Source organism: Euleptes europaea, chromosome 15 (genome assembly GCF_029931775.1).
Source record: "Euleptes europaea isolate rEulEur1 chromosome 15, rEulEur1.hap1, whole genome shotgun sequence".
Lineage (NCBI taxonomy): Eukaryota > Metazoa > Chordata > Lepidosauria > Squamata > Sphaerodactylidae > Euleptes > Euleptes europaea.
Genome location: NC_079326.1, coordinates 34171593 through 34187249, shown reverse-complemented (window position 1 = coordinate 34187249; position 15657 = coordinate 34171593). Strand labels below are relative to the sequence as shown.

The following is a 15657-nucleotide window of genomic DNA, read 5'->3' as shown; positions in this document are numbered from 1 at the left end:
ATAGGGTTGCCAGGTCCCTCTTCGCAACCGGCCGGAGGTTTTGGGGGGCGGAGCCTGAGGAGGGCGAGGTTTGGGGAGGGGAGGGACTTCAAGGCCATAGAGTCCAGTTGGCGAAGCGGCCATTTTCTCCAGGGGAGCCGATCTCAATCGCCTGGAGATCAGTTGTAACAGCGGGAGATCTCCAGCTAGCCCCTGGAGGCGGGCAACACGAACCACGCAGCGTTTGGGAGCCACGGCTTCGTTCGCGGAACGGCACTCTGCACACGCCCCGAGGCACCAGGCGCGGGGAACATAACTCCGCGCCAGCTCTCTCTGTGGCACTGGTTCCCAACCGGGGGTCCACGGACCCCCAGGGGTCCGCGAGAACTAAATTAAGGTCCGCGAAACAAAGTTATAAACCCATCATAAATTAATATTTTCAATTAAAAGTTCTCTATTATAAAAACATACATTCAAATATTATTCTAAGTTTAATGTTTCACTAACAGTTACGATTAAAGTTTATTTTCAAATTCCCGGAATTTTTATTTTGAACCTTGGGGTCCCCGCGCCGAACAAAACAGCCCTAGTGGTCCCTGGTCAAAAAAAAAAGGGTTGGGAACCCCTGCTCTACGGCGTCACCCGCCCTTCCGGAACCGCGCCCCGACGAGCCCGAGGCAGGTGCCGGCGGGGGTGGGGGGGAGAGACCGCACTCTGCACACGCCCCGAGGCGCCACGTCGAGACCCCGCCTCAGCCCGGGCACGCCTAGGCTGGGCGGGCAGGCGGCTCCCCGACGGCCCTGCGCTCCCTTCCCGCCAGCGCCCCTCCGCGGCGGCGGCGGGACTGCGGGAGCCGAAGGGTGGCCGGGCGCGATCTCTTGGCCGGCCGGCCGGGGCGAGAGGAGCCGCCGCCGCGAAGCGCGCCGGAGCCGGAGCCGGGCGGGGACCGTCCCTGGCCGCGGCCAGCCTTCGCCGTCCGCCCCTCCGCCGCTTGGGGAGCCGGGGCGAGGGACCGGGCGAGGGGAGCGCAGCGCGTCGGTCCCGGGCGGCCCCTCCCTCCCTCTCCCCCCCTCTCTCCCTCCCTCCCTCCCTCTCCCCCCCCTCTCTCCATCCCTCCCTCCCTCCCTCCCCGCACTCCCTCCATCCCGGCGGAGCGCGGGTCAGGTTCCCCCGGCGGCGAGACGTGGGCATGGAGCGCGCTCGGGCCGGGCGAGCCGAGGCGGCGGCGGCGGCGGCGGCGGCCCCGGAGCGGCGCTGAAGCCAGGCGGGGGGTCGCGGCGGCCGAGGGCGATGAGCCCTCGCGGAGGGTAGCCGGCCACAGCCAGAGGCAGCCGGCGAGCGAGGAGGGCAGGGCAGAGGCGGCGCGCCCGGGCGGGCGAGCACCACCATGCCTGTGCGCAGAGGGCATGTGGCACCGCAGAACACCTTCCTGGGCACCATCATACGGAAATTCGAAGGGCAAAGTAAGTTGGCATCCCCCCACCCACCCCCCAAAAAAAACTCTCCTCCCCCCTCTTGTGCCTGCTGGGGGGGGCAGCGCAGAACCCTCTCCCCCCCCCCTGCAAGTTCGGCAAAAGGGCTGGGGAGGCTCCGTGCTGACCCCCCCCCCCCCCACATAGACCCCAAGTCCCCGGGACATTCCCTGGCTTGGTCAGGCGGCTTCGCTCCATCCACCCTGGGCGGGGGGGGGGGGGGATGCTCCGGTGAGGCCGAACGCGCACAAGGCGCGCTTATGCAATCTCCTATCATGCCAGGGAGAACTGTTGTCTCTGTCAGGATGGGGGTGGGGGGCAGTCGACAGTCCTAGAGGGTCCCAGGCTGGGCAAAGGACCTGCTGCCTCTCTTGCCTTGCCCTTAAACCTGACCCGTTGCAGGAAAAAAATTGCCAGAGGTGCCGTATTTAACATGAGTTCGTGGAAAGTTTCCAGCAGGCGAATTCCGAGGGCGTTTGGAGGCAGGGTGTTTGGCTTCTGACTTGGCTCATCTGTACCGTTCCCTTTCCAGCCCAGCTGCTGGGCTGGTGGCCCCAGTGATGTCGCCTTGCTCAATCGCTCCGTTACAGGTGCACAAATGTCCAAAGATAACCCTTGACCTAGCCTGGCCTTCTCCATTTGTGAAAGAGACTATCGGGCTGCATGCACATTCCCTTCAATCATCTAGCACATTGTGCACATTGAAAAAGCTGTAAGATTCACATGCGTTGGCTGCAAAAAAAAAAATCAAAAAAAAATCAGGGGTAGATGTGGGATGCTTTTTTTCTGTCCTAGAAAAAGGGGAGAGGCCGTGGCTCAGTGGCAGAGCATCTGCTTGGCATGCAGAAGGTCCAAGGTTCAATCCCGGCATATCCAGTTAAAGGGACTAAGCAAGTAGGTGACATGAAAGACCTCTGCCTGAGACCCTGGAGAGCCGCTGCCAGTCTGAGTAGACAATGCTGACTTTGATGGACCCAGGGTCCATCAAAGCAGCTTTATGAGATCTATAAAAGCCAGCCCTCTTGGATGTAAGAAGCCTGCTAATGTCAGCGGGCTTATTTATCTCTGGAAGTGTTGTGCATAATGAGCCCCACTGAGTGGCACAAGTCATGGATGCAGCAGCGAAGGCAGTTTGTACTTAATAAGGTTTGGGAGTCGCTGTAAATTGTGGACATTTGACAAAACAAATGTGGCAGGGAGGGTAAACCTAGGATGCCGATAGCCTCGCCAATTCCCCACCCGGCTTTCCAGCATAACGTTTTGCTGTAACCATCCTGGGCTTCAATCACACCCACGGCGCTCATGTGACAGCTCTGGTGAAGCCGGGGAGGAAAGTCAGGTGGATCACTGAATCATGCCTTGGTCCATAAATGCGGAAAGGGACTGTGCTCTCAAGTGATACTTGCCATTAAGGACAACAGGATCCGCAGCAAGGAGTATGATAGGCAGAAACCTCTGGTGAGGGTTCCAAGATATGTGCCGGGCTTGAGTGCACTGGTACGCTAGGACTGCAAAACAAAAAGAACTAAGGCTTCAGTTTCACAGACACTCTCTCTAGCCTGCACTCTCTCTAATGAGCTGGACCCTGGCTTCTGCACACATGCATGATTAACACTCAAGTGCTTTGGGAACAGCGTGGAGCACAGTGACACTGAAGCCACTGAAAATCAGACAAGTCAAGGGAGGGGCTGTGGCTCAGTGGTGGATCATCTGCTTGGCATGCAGAAGGTCCCAGGTTCAGCCCCCGGCATCTCCAGTTACAGGGGCCAGGCAAGTAGGTGATGTGAAAGACCTCTGCCTGAGACCCTGGAGAGCCGCTGCCAGTCTGAGTAGAGAATACTGACTTTGATGGACTGCGGGTCTGATTCAGCATAAGGCAGCTTCATGTGTGAACTAGCTTCATGGTCAGATGTTTGAAATTGGGATGTCTCTACTTTTTTTTTTTTTTAGCAATGAAAAACTATAATTTACATTCAGCATCTCTGTGGCATTATTTACATAGCAATCATAGTGCAGATAGCAGCCTGAAAATCATTGTGCAGGAGAAAGCTGGGATTCAAATGACAACCCAAGTAGGAAGGGGGGGGGGGAAGCAGTCTTGCTTACAATGGAACGACCACATAGTAATCTCTCTGTTAGGCCTACCCTACTGCTAGTCAAATATATGCCCAGGCTTATCAATGGAAACTGGCCTGGGCATTTGTAATGAGCAAGAATCGACTCCAGGCTATCAGGTAGGGAAACTTGGTAAGATCTTGGGAAAACCAGTGTGGTGTGGTGATTAGAGCATTGAGCTAGGTTAGGGGAATTCTGGGTTCAAATCCCTGTGCTTCCATGTTGCTCACTGAGTGACCTTAGAATCATAGAGTTGGAAGGGACCACCAACCCCCTGCACAATGCAGGAAATTCACAACTACCTCCCTCACAAACACCCAGTGGCCCCCACTCCATGCCCAGAAGATGGCCAAGATGCCCTCCCTCTCATGAACTGCCTAAGGTCATAGAATAAGCATTGCTGACAGATGGCCATCTAGCCTCTGCTTAAAAACCTCCAGGGAAGGAAGTCTGTTCCATAGGAAGTCTGTTCCATAATGAACTGCTCTAACTGTTAGAAAATTCTTCCTAATGTCTAGACGGAAACTCTTGATTTAATTTCAACCTGTTGGTTCTGGTACGAACTTCTGGGGCAACAGAAAACAACTCGGCACCATCCTCTATATGACAGCCCTTGAAGTACTTGAAGATGGTTATTATATCTCCTTTCAATCTTCTCTCCAGGCAAAACATACCCAGCTCCTTCAACCTTTCCTCATAGGACTTGGTCTCCATGAGGGATGATCTTAGCCTGGTCATTCTTCTCCTCAGCCTAATCGACCTCACAGGGTTGTTGTGAGGGCAAAAAAGGAAGAAGGGATAGCAGGTGTGCCACTTTGAGCTCCTCAAAAATGTATGGATGCAATGCAATAGGTAGATGAACTGAAAAATCGGCGGCTCTTTTCAGTTGTCCATGATGGTGAACAACATGGGCTAGTAACCTCTGTGCAATTATTTCAAGATTGAGTTCGATTATTATTTGAACTTCTCTATGACTTTGCCCTGCCCGCCCAACCTAACTGAGGCCCTCTCTTATAAGTCCTGTTTGGTGAGCTTGGGAGAACATCCCAGCTAAAATCCAGGCAGCAGAATGGTCGCCATACAGTGAGTGTATTTGGGTTGTGGCTCAGTTTGTAGAGCATCTGCTTGGCATACAGAAGGTCCCAGGTTCAATCCCCGGCATCTCCAGTTCAAGGGACTAGGCAAGTAGGTGATGTGAAAGATCTCTGCCTGAGACCCTGGAGAGCCGCTGCCAGTCTGAGTAGACAGTACTGACTTTGATGGACCAAGGGTCTGACTCAGTATAAGGCAGCTTCATGGGATCCACTCCCTTTCTTTGGACATATCCAATGGATATATCCAATGGAACTGAGGCTATCGTATTTTGGTCACATCATGAGACGACAAGAGTCACTGGAAAAGACAGTCATGCTAGGAAAAGTTGAGGGCAGCAGGAAAAGAGGAAGACCCAACAAGAGATGGACTGACTCAATAAAGGAAGCCACAGCCCTCAATTTGCAAGATCTGAGCAAGGCTGTCAAAGATAGGACATTTTGGAGGACTTTCATTCATAGGGTTGCCATGAGTCGGAAGCGACTTGACACACACACACACATCCAATGGAACAAAGTGACCCCTCCATTTCTAATCAGCAGTATGCTTTGCAAGGCAGCTTCGTGAACATGACTTTAGTTATTTTTTTTCTACAAAAGTCAGCTGGAATTGAGTTTTAATGTATCTCCTTTTTATTGAAGTTTCATAAAGAATTCTGGCTCACCCGAGCAGTATTAAATATATATTAAAGTTCACTATGCCAAATAATGTTTTTTTTTAAATGCAGAAATTGCTTCTGTCCTGGCAAGTGAGATTTTATGAAATGTGGTCAGACGACCGATGAAATGCATTCCTTTTTTCCCTCCTCCTTGCAGATAAAAAATTCATCATTGCGAATGCTCGTGTGCAGAACTGTGCTATCATCTACTGCAATGACGGGTTCTGCGAGATGACGGGGTTCTCCAGGCCTGATGTCATGCAGAAACCGTGCACCTGCGACTTCCTCCATGGACCGGAGACCAAAAGGCATCACGTTGCCCAGATCGCCCAGGCATTGCTGGGCTCAGAGGAGAGGAAAGTAGAAGTCACTTATTATCACAAAGATGGTAAAGTACTTTCCATTTTTTTAAAAAAAGTTTTTAGAAAAATTATTAAGAGAAAATGAGAATATAACAATAAAAGAAAATGGAAATATAACATTACTAAAATACTCTTAATACAAATTCTTGAAAAGAAACAAGCAATACTCTATTTATCTAAAATCCCCATGATTATTATATCACTACTTCTCTGCGATTTACACATTGGAGTGTTTTTTCCATCCTTGAAATTGCTACATTCCAGCGAGCATCTAGTTCTTCCGTATTTTTGTCATTATTATAATACGTCAACTTAATTAAAGCATAGGTTTCTTTAACCTTATCGTTCCAGTTATTTAAATCAGGGAATTTATTGCTTTTCCAGTATCTCACAAGATTTGTTCTAGCAACTGTTAGCATATGGAGAAACATAACTTGAATATCCTTTGGTTTATCTGGAAAATAATTTAATAAAATTGTTTTGGGTCTGATGGTAAAGTATTTTCCATGTTCTTTTTATTAAAAAACAACAACGCCCAACCATGTGTTTTTGAGCTTCTTTTGGAACAGATTTTGAAAGCCAGTTTCTTTCAAATACTGTAGGTCAGATGCTGTCTTGGCATTGGTCAGTAGTAGAGCATAGTGGAATTGTGCTTCATCCCAGGTTTGTGAACCAGGTTTTTAACCTAAGCACTTTCACTCTGAAGTAAAGATCCACTTAAATCAGAGCAACTTTGTCCTAATCAAAACTATGGAAGATTGGTTGTAAACAGGAGCAGCGTAAAGAGGTGATGTGGAGTAGTTATTTTAGGTGGTGTATTCCAGAGTGGACATTAATTTTGAGTCTCCAATCTCCATAAAGGTTGCTACCTGCCCTGAGCCCGGCCTTGGTTGGGAGTGAGGGCAGGCTATAAATCTGAATAATAAATCAATAAATTTCAGTATGTTTTGAATTCTGGTCCTAGTGGATCGGAAGTGGGCCATTTTGGCCTTTTTTATTTTAGGTGTGTAAATGAATGTGTTTAGTATTGTATGAGTGGACATTAATTTTGAGTCTCTAATCTCCATTTCAGTATGTCATTCTTAATTGATTCAATTAAATTAGGGCGGGCTATAAACTTGAACAATAAATCAATAAATTTCAGTATGTTTTGAATTCTGGTCTTAGGGGATGGGAAGTGGACCATTTTGGTTTTTTTATTTCAGGCGTGTAAATTTCTGTGTTTAGTATCATATGAAAGAACAAGTGCTGAGCAATTGGATTTCAAATGTTTGGGACTCCGGGTGAAATGGAATATCCATGTAAAATGTATAATCGTTGTTGTTCTGTCTGGTGTACAAAGTAGTTTGGGATCCATATTGTCATTCATCTACCTGACCGTTTCTTATGAACTGTCATCTAATGCATTCATGAAGCATATCAGTAATGTTCCCATTTTACAGGTGGGAAGGTGACACTGAGAGGAAGGACATGACTTGCTTAAAGCTGTGCAGCAGCCACAATCCAACACTCAGTTAACCATTCTTAAATATATGCTAAACAACTGCTTTAACTCTGTAGTGGAGTGTGGCCAATAAGGCAGAGCTGATATTTAAATCAAACCTAGATTTAAAGTTTTAGATATAGCAGTGGGGGCTTCCCTGCCAACCTGAACAGATTTATAAATGTTCATCAATGCAGAATCCAAATTAAAACACAGTTGATTACTTAACACAAAGCTTCCATATTTTATAATATGGAGCAGACAGATCTACTGGAGCATACAAAAGGCACCTTTTAAAGAAGGTGGGGAATTAAAGGGGTCTCTTTTTGCTTGCAAGTGAGTTGAAAGCCTCCCTAAATTAAGAGATTTCAGTGGCTGATCATGCTGATATCCTGTATGGATTGTGGTGCATCATGGGGGGGTGGGGACACATATGTGGACGTTATGGTTGAATTAAATGGGACATCTGGATGAGTAAGATGCTCAGCTGTCAATGTAAACAGCACTATAATCTTGCCAAGTTAACTTTCAACAAAAAAAGAGAATGTCCTTGTTTCAAGCAGAAGACAGTCGGGAGATACTTTTAAATTTAAAAAAGTAGAACTGATGACTGACTAAAATATAATTTGCATGATTAGTCATAGAACAGACTAAGAATAATACAGTGTTGGGCATTTAGTGTTGAAGATCCCAAGGATATTTGCCATGATGCATCCCGATAAGGGAATGACAAAGCTAATTACTTCTGAAGGTTTCCGCCTTGGTTTTTCTTTTTCTGATTATTCAGCATAATAAGTCCGATGTTAAACAAATCGGAATAATACATCAGCGCATTGTACTCTATTTTAGTTTGCACTGTGCATATGTATGCAAAGGGAGAATGCAAAGTAATCTCATATATTCAAATCGGGAGCTTTAATTAGCTTTGGAGATGGGCCAGGGAGCTGTTTACATTCATTGGAGAATGGCAACAATGGCCCAGAAAGGTCCTTTGAAGTGACAGCGACAAGATGAGCTCTTGGATTCTGCTGATGGCCGTGGCGGAGTGACATTCGTAGGATCCAAGGGTGGAGACGATTCTTGACGCTAGCAAGAGCAAGCCAGGGCTCCAGTTTATTTAAAATGCTCTGGATAAGATTGTCTTCTAGTGTTCAGAGGAAATGTATCTGCTTTCTGGTTGTGATTTGCCATGTGCATGTGTGTGTGCTGGAGTTCCTACTTTATGACACTCAAATCTTCCCTTTATACCAAAAAAAGTTGCCCTTTTTAAATTCTGTCATTTGTTTAGTACATTAAAAAAAAATCCCATCCTACCTTGAAGGAACTCCGGGCAGTGTACATTCTTCTCCTTCTCCCTTATGTTCTCATAACACCCTTAAGAGGTAGGTTGGTCTGAGTGTTCCAAGCTTCCTGGTGGAGTGGAGATTGGAATTTGGGTCTCCCCGATCCTAGTCTGACTGTCTGAGATTATTTCTCCTCTTTTAATACATAAATCCAGTGCCTCTGTGCCTGATATAATGCCTTTTTAATTAAGTGATAGAGATCCCAAGGCTACATTGGCCGTGGCAAGATTTATCTCAGTCTTTATATTCCTCAAACATTAGATTTAAAACTACGCTGCTCAAGATCAATGGATCAAGGAGCTTCTAAGGGATAAAGGAAAGGACTGTCTGAGATACCTTAGGCTGAGAGTTCAGGCATATCTACACAAGAAGAAGGGCTGATCTCTCTCTTCAGGGAACTGAAGTTCTGTAAGGAACCCCAGGGAACCAACTAAGTATCTACACCACACTACATTTCCTCAGAGTCTTGGAGTGGAGGCATACTTCATTCAACTGCACCCTGATATCAGTGTGTAGTGCAGATATGGCCATACTGATGGACCCTAGGTCACCCAATGATCTTTATGCTTGAGGTGGGATTTTAGTCCCAGTCTTCCTGCCCAGTGCACTCTCCATTAGAACTCTCGTCCTGAGAAGGTGATTGTCATATGAACATCTACACAAGAAATGCACTCAGCGGAAAGGCTGGGGCACCCATCAGCAATGTTGAATGGGTATCCCAGTCCAGCTGTCAAGCATAGAATCATAGAGTTTGAAGGGACCACCAGGGTCATCTAGTCCAACCCCCGGCACAATGCAGGAAATTCACAACTACCTCCCCACCACACCCCCAGTGACCCCTACATGCCCAGAAGATGGCCAAGATGCCCTCCCTCTCATGATCTGCCGAAGGTCATAGAATCAGCATTGCTGACAGATGGCCATCTAGCCTCTGCTTAAAAACCTCCAGGGAAGGAGAGCTTACCACCTCCCACAAAAGCCTGTTCTACTGAGGGACTGCTCTGTTGGAAAATTCTTCCTAATGTCTGACTTCTCATCCTTCACCTGCTGTGGAAAGATGCTGATAGAGGGAGACAGATGAATCGCCCTGCGGAGAGAGTTCCAAATTTTGGTGCCATGATAGAGAAGGCCTTTTCTCGGGTCACCACCCATCTAGCCTCAGATGACAGAGGGCAACCAAAGTGGGCCCTCTGAAGATGACTGGAGTGAGTGGGTAGGTTCATATGGGAGGAGGCAATCTTTAAAGTATGTTGGTTCCAGGCAGCACCTTGAATTGAGCATGGAAGTGAACTGGATGCCACTGAAGGTAGAACAAGACAGGAGTGATATGGTCCCTATGACACACTCCGATCAACACTCTGGCTGCAGCATTCTGTACCAACTGTAGCTTCCTGACAGTCCTCAAGGGCAGCCCCATGTACAACACATTGCAGTAATCTAATCTAGATTTTATCAGGGCATGCGCCATCGTGGCAAGAACTTTTCTGCCCCGGAAAGGCATCCCTGACCACTGCTGCCACCTGTTTATCTAACAGGAGCCCTGGTTCCAGGAGCACCCCAAGCAATGATCCTGCTCCTTTAGGGGGAGTGCAACCCCATCCAGTACAGAGGATAACCCATTACCTGGGTCAGGCCTTCTCCCCACTAGCAGCACATTCTTTTTGTCGGGATTAAGTTTCACCTTGTTGGTCCTCATCCATTCCAAAACTGCCTCCAGGCACCTGTCCACGGTTTCCACAGCCTCCCTGGGAAATATACTAGATCGGTAGATAATGTAGCCATCTTGTTTCCTTCAGATGCTGTGCAAGCATGAATGTGATTTTTAAAAAACATCCCCACTTATGAACTAGCATGGAAGTGCAGCATGAAAACGTGTTGGGGACTGGTGTGCGCGCCAGTGGGATCAGGGGTGCCGGGTCAAGTCAGGTGACCACTGAGACCGTGGTATTTTTAGATTAGCAAGGAAATAGTTTACCATAATTCAGTGTGATTGGAGATTTGGGTGGGAGGAAGGTAAAAGGACCTTCACTTCTTGACTTGAGACCAAGGGGTAATTAGTATCCCATGGTCAGCTACCACTTGGTAAGGTGTCAGCATTCATTATTAGCATATGCAGCATTTGTATAGCACTTTTGAAGGTTCAAGGTTCTTCACATACATTCTCTTATAATCTTTACAACAACACTGTAAGATAGGTGAATATTGTCATCCCAGAAATGCAAATAGGGAACTGAGGTAGAAAGAATGAGAGAAGGAAAGCCTTATTTAAGTCCTGATTTTATGGCAGATTGGAATCGGGGACTTCTTGATTTGTCTCGCCATCTCTTGACTTAGCCACCATGCTACACTAGTGATCATGTGTTTTTATGCACATGCACATATTTCATTACTTCTCAGGGGTCTTATATGTACATTTTTGGGATTGTAACCAATGTATTTCATCCTGAGAGCCCTTGAATAAAGCCCTAGAAGTTTAGGGTCTTTTTCTATGGATGGTCAGGTGGTTGGCGAGCTATCGGATTTGATGAATTCAGGAGAGTGACTGGCAATTACATTGCATAAACACTTGCAAAGTTGTTAGAGCCTCCCTTAGTTCCTCAAGTTTTCAGCCCTAAAGCAGGGGTGTTGAACTCATTTGTGAGGAGGGCCGGATCGAACATTAATGGCTCTTGGTCGGGCCGAAGATGGATGGCCTCCATGTGGAGGGAAGTCCCCATTGGGAAGCTTCCCCCCCTCACGGAGGCCAGGTCATAGAAACCAATGGGTAGACCTGGCCTCCATGGAAGTCTCAGTCGGGAGGCCAGGTCTACTACCATGCAAACCAATGGGTAGACCTGACCTCTGGATGGAGACAGGTTTCCCCCCCACACGGAGGCCAGGTCTACCCATTGGTTTGCATAGCAGTAGACCTGGCCTCCCAACTGAGCCCCCCCACCCCCCCACGAAGGCCAGGCCTACCCATTGGTTTCTATGGGCATAGAAACCAATCAGTAGACCTGGCCTCTGTGGGGGGGGGGAGGAGTCCCCGTTGGGAGGCCAGGTCTACCGCCATGCAAGCAGCAACCTGGCTGCGCCCAGGAGAGTGGGGGGGGGGTTGATGGGAAAGGCGATCCTGGCACCCGCCGGGGCCAGGAGTGCTTGGGAGAGTGTGTGTGTGGGGGGTGACAGGGAAGGCGATCCTGGCTGCCGCTGGGGCCAGGATCGCTTGGGAGAGTGGGGTGGTGGTGGCGGGGAAGGCGATCCTGGCCCCCGCCCAGGCCAGGATCGCTCGGGAGAGTGGGGTGGGGGTGGGGAAGGTGATCCTCCCCCCCCCCATTCCAGGCACGCCCAGGTGAGTGCATGGTGTGGTGGTGGTGGGAGTGGTGGTGGCGGGGAGGGCAAGCCTGGCCCCCGCTGGAGCCAGGTGCACCCGGAAGAGTGCCGGGGGCAGGGGGGCGGGTTTGGCTCACGGGTTGGTGAGCAGCCCTCCGGGGGCCGGATCCTGGCCCGCGGGCCGCCACTTTAACACCCCTGCCCTAAAGCATTTGTGGATTCAGCCCTTCCCCTGAAAGCTCTGATGCATTGGAATTTAAAGGCAGCAATTGATAGGTCCAGGAGCCCCGTGGCACAGAGTGGTAAGCTGCAGTACTGCAGTCCAAGCTCTGGTCATGACCTGAGTTCAATCCCGACGGAAGTCGGTTTCAGGTAGCCAGCTCAAGGTTAACTCAGCCTTCCATCCTTCCGAGGTCAGTAAAATGAGTACCCAGCTTGCTGGGGGTAAAGGGAAGATGACTGGGGAAGGCACTGGCAAACCACCCTGTAAACATAGTCTGCTTAGTAAACGCTGGGATGTGACATCACCCCATGGGTCAGTAATGACCCGGTGCTTGCACAGGGGACTACCTTTACCTTTAATTGATAGGTCAGCCCAACCTGTTTTCCATCTGTCCATTAACAGCTCCCAGCATTCTGGGATTTCCCTCTCCCCTGAAGTAGGAAAGCAATTTTCACAAGACAATACCCAGTGAAGAGACTTTAATGAGAGCATTTAAAGATGACCACATTACTGACCAAGCCAGAATTAATTGATCCAATTAAAATGACACACAATAACTCTTGCGGAGTCCTTGAAAAATTGTTCCTGAGAGTTATGCTTATGCCCCATGGAAAACGGATACTCCCGCTTCAGCTACATATAGATCATCCCTTCCCACACCTTTCTCTAATGGAGCCATTTGTCCAAAGAAGAAGAGTTGGTTTTAATATGCTGACTTTCTCTACCACTTAAGGAAGACACAAACTGGCTTACAATCACCTTCCCTTCCCCTCCCCACAACAGACACCCTGTGAGGTTGGTGGAGATGCGAGAGCTCTATCAGAGCTGTGACTTGCCCAAGGTCACCCACCTGGCTTCGTGTGTAGGAGTGGGGAAACAAATACAGTTCACCAGATTAGCCTCCGCCGCTCATGTGGAGGAGTGGGGAATCAAACCCGGTTCTCCAGATCAGAGTCCACCGCTCCAAACCACTGCTCTTAACCACTATACCACTCTGGCTCTCTTTTGTCACCCCATGAGATGTTCTGCAATGGGTAATTGTAAAGTAACCTCCCCCCCACAAAAAAAAAAGTTGGGGCATAACCAAAAGGAAAAGAAAACTCCTGAAGAAGAGATCAAAATCTGAAATAAGGTATTTTTTTGAAAGACGACACACCACTCAGAGGGACAAAAGATATAAGCAAAGAATCGACATTCCTTTTGACTACAAGCATCCAGTTCCAGCTATGAAAAAGGGAGAAGAGTTAAGTTACAGAAGTATATTAAAATCATATACCCAATTATGCCTAAATTGAATGTTTTCTGGAGATGTCCAATGGGCATTAGCGGCTGTTTAAATTCATAGCTAACTGGGTACAGCATTCTTTCTCGACTGCTTCATAACATCCTTTCTGCTATCAGTTTATCTTTAGAATCTGATCCAATTACCTAATCTTTGGAGGTAAGATAGTGTTTACACAGCATATTGATATTTTTTGTTTTAATAAAGTTATTTGCCATGGAAATGTATGACAGTTCTTCCTCTAAGGACTCCATTTCACTGTTTAAGTCATTATGGCATAAATCATTCCTGACAGCTGTAAAATATTGCTTGAGGTGATAACGCTGTAAAGCTTTGACATAAAAACTATAAGTATGCTGGCACTGAGGATGAGTTTGTGTGTTCTGTAGGAGGGGGCCGTCCTTTGTCAATCCTTGTTCTGTGATGGGCGGTTTGTGGGATGGTGTCCCTCAACACAGACTTCCTAGGAAGTCTTTTTTATTGATACGGGGCGGGGGGGGGGGGTGTAATGCAGCTGCGAAGCTGGGAGATTTCACAGTATAGACATTCAAGGCCTGAAAATGGCAACAGGTAAAATAAGAGCAGGAAAGAATTGTTTCTGACAGATCTTTTGATATGCCAAAAAGTGTAATCGGGGTGCCTTACACTGGGCTAAACTAATGAATAAACAGATTTGGGCTCCCCAATCTTCAGTTTTTAGGGTAGAAAATGGTGGATTTGCAGACTCTTCGATGCTTTGTTAAACACACACATGTTTTGTTATTCTTTATCATTGGTACCCAAACAGAGTGCTACAAATAGTCCTCTAAGGACAGATTTACACATGTTACTGGCAGGGGGAAAGAGCTTCCTCGAGCAACTTTGCACAGGCTCAGAATCTCATTCAAATGGCTCTGCAGTCCATGCAGTGCAGTCCCGTGTGTTTATTTTGCATGGCAACACAATACCCACAAGTAGGGTTGCCAACCTCCATGTGGTGGCTGGAGATCTCCCGCTATTACAACTGATCTCCAAGCGATAGGAATCAGTTCTCCTGGAGAAAATAGTTGCTTTGGCAATTGGACTCTATGGCATTGAAGTCCCTCCCCTCTCCAAACCCCGCCCTCCTCAGGCTCCACCCCAAAAATCTCCAGGTATTTTCCAATCCGGAGCTGGCAAACCTATGTAAGATCAGGCATCTATTAAAGACCGAGGAGCAAACCAAACTTCTTTCCTGGTCAGTTGGCAACTCCCCCTGCTTTTGAGGCACCTATCCTTGGTCCTGATGCTCGCTCTGAGCAACCACCTGGAAACCTTTTTGCCTCTCTAGCATCACGAACCGAAGTTTGACAGCCCGGTTCCCTCCATGCAAAACTGTACTTTTCCAAGGGACATTTAATTGAATTTTTGTGGGTAGATTTTTGTTATGATAGATTGTTGTTCTAGCCTTAAAAGGTTTGTGTCAAGTGCACTTTTGAACCGTTTCAAAGATGTGCATAATTTTAAAATAATTGCTTAATCCCATGGTAAATTCCTTGTTATATCAGAAATGCTATTTAACCTACTGGTATTGGTAAAGACTGCAGCCAAGAAATCAGAAAGAGATTGAGACTGGAAAGGGCAGCCATGAAGGAGCTAGAAATTTTTTTGAAGTGTAAGGATGTGTCACTGGCCACCAAGACTAGATTAATTCATGCCATCGTATTTCCTATTACTATGTGTGGGTGTGAAAGCTGGACAGTGAAGAAAGCTGATAGGAAGAAAGTAGACTCCTTTGAAATGTGGTGTTGGAGGAGAATGTTACAGATAACATGGACTGCCAAAACAAACAAATCAGTGGATTATAGATCAGATCAAGCCTGAACTGACCCTAGAAGCTAAAATGACTAAATTGAGGCTATCATATTCTGGTCACATTATGAGAAGGCAAGAGTCACTAGAAAATACAGTCATGCTAGGAAAAGTTGAGGGCAGCAGAAAAAGAGGAAGACCCAAGAAGAGATGGATTGACTCAATAAAGGAAGCCACAGCCCTCAATTTGCAAGACCTGAGCAAGGCTGTCAAAGATAGGACATTTTGCTACATGTAGCACTGAACAGTTTAGAATTATATTAACAGCCCATTCCTGATCTGTGCCAGCGGACGTATCAAAAGTCCTTAGGAGGCCGACGAAGGCCTCTGCCGGCACAGGGGCCCACACCGCCGGCACCCAGAAGGCGCACACCAGCATGAGTGGCCCTAGTGCCAGCGTGCAGGCCCGGCTGCCAGTCCCCAGCTGCTGCTGCAGCAGCAGCGCTGGGCCTGGCCGCCACCACAGCCTCCCGCTGGCCTCTGGCCACCGGCACAGACTATAGTGG

The 15657-nt window shown here is 47.9% G+C and overlaps 1 protein-coding gene across 2 annotated transcripts in view; it reads left to right on the top strand.

Annotated features, from left to right (window-relative positions):
- Positions 1–1363: 1363 nt before the first annotated feature.
- KCNH7 (potassium voltage-gated channel subfamily H member 7) overlaps positions 1364–15657 on the top strand; it is a 344141-nt gene continuing 329847 nt past the window's right edge. For both annotated transcript variants that reach the window (XM_056861343.1, XM_056861344.1), the window contains exons 1-2: positions 1364–1442; positions 5474–5704. In XM_056861343.1, coding sequence (XP_056717321.1) covers positions 1367–1442; positions 5474–5704 — 307 coding nt within the window. In that variant the 5' untranslated portion in view covers positions 1364–1366. The remainder of the gene's footprint in view (positions 1443–5473; positions 5705–15657) is intronic.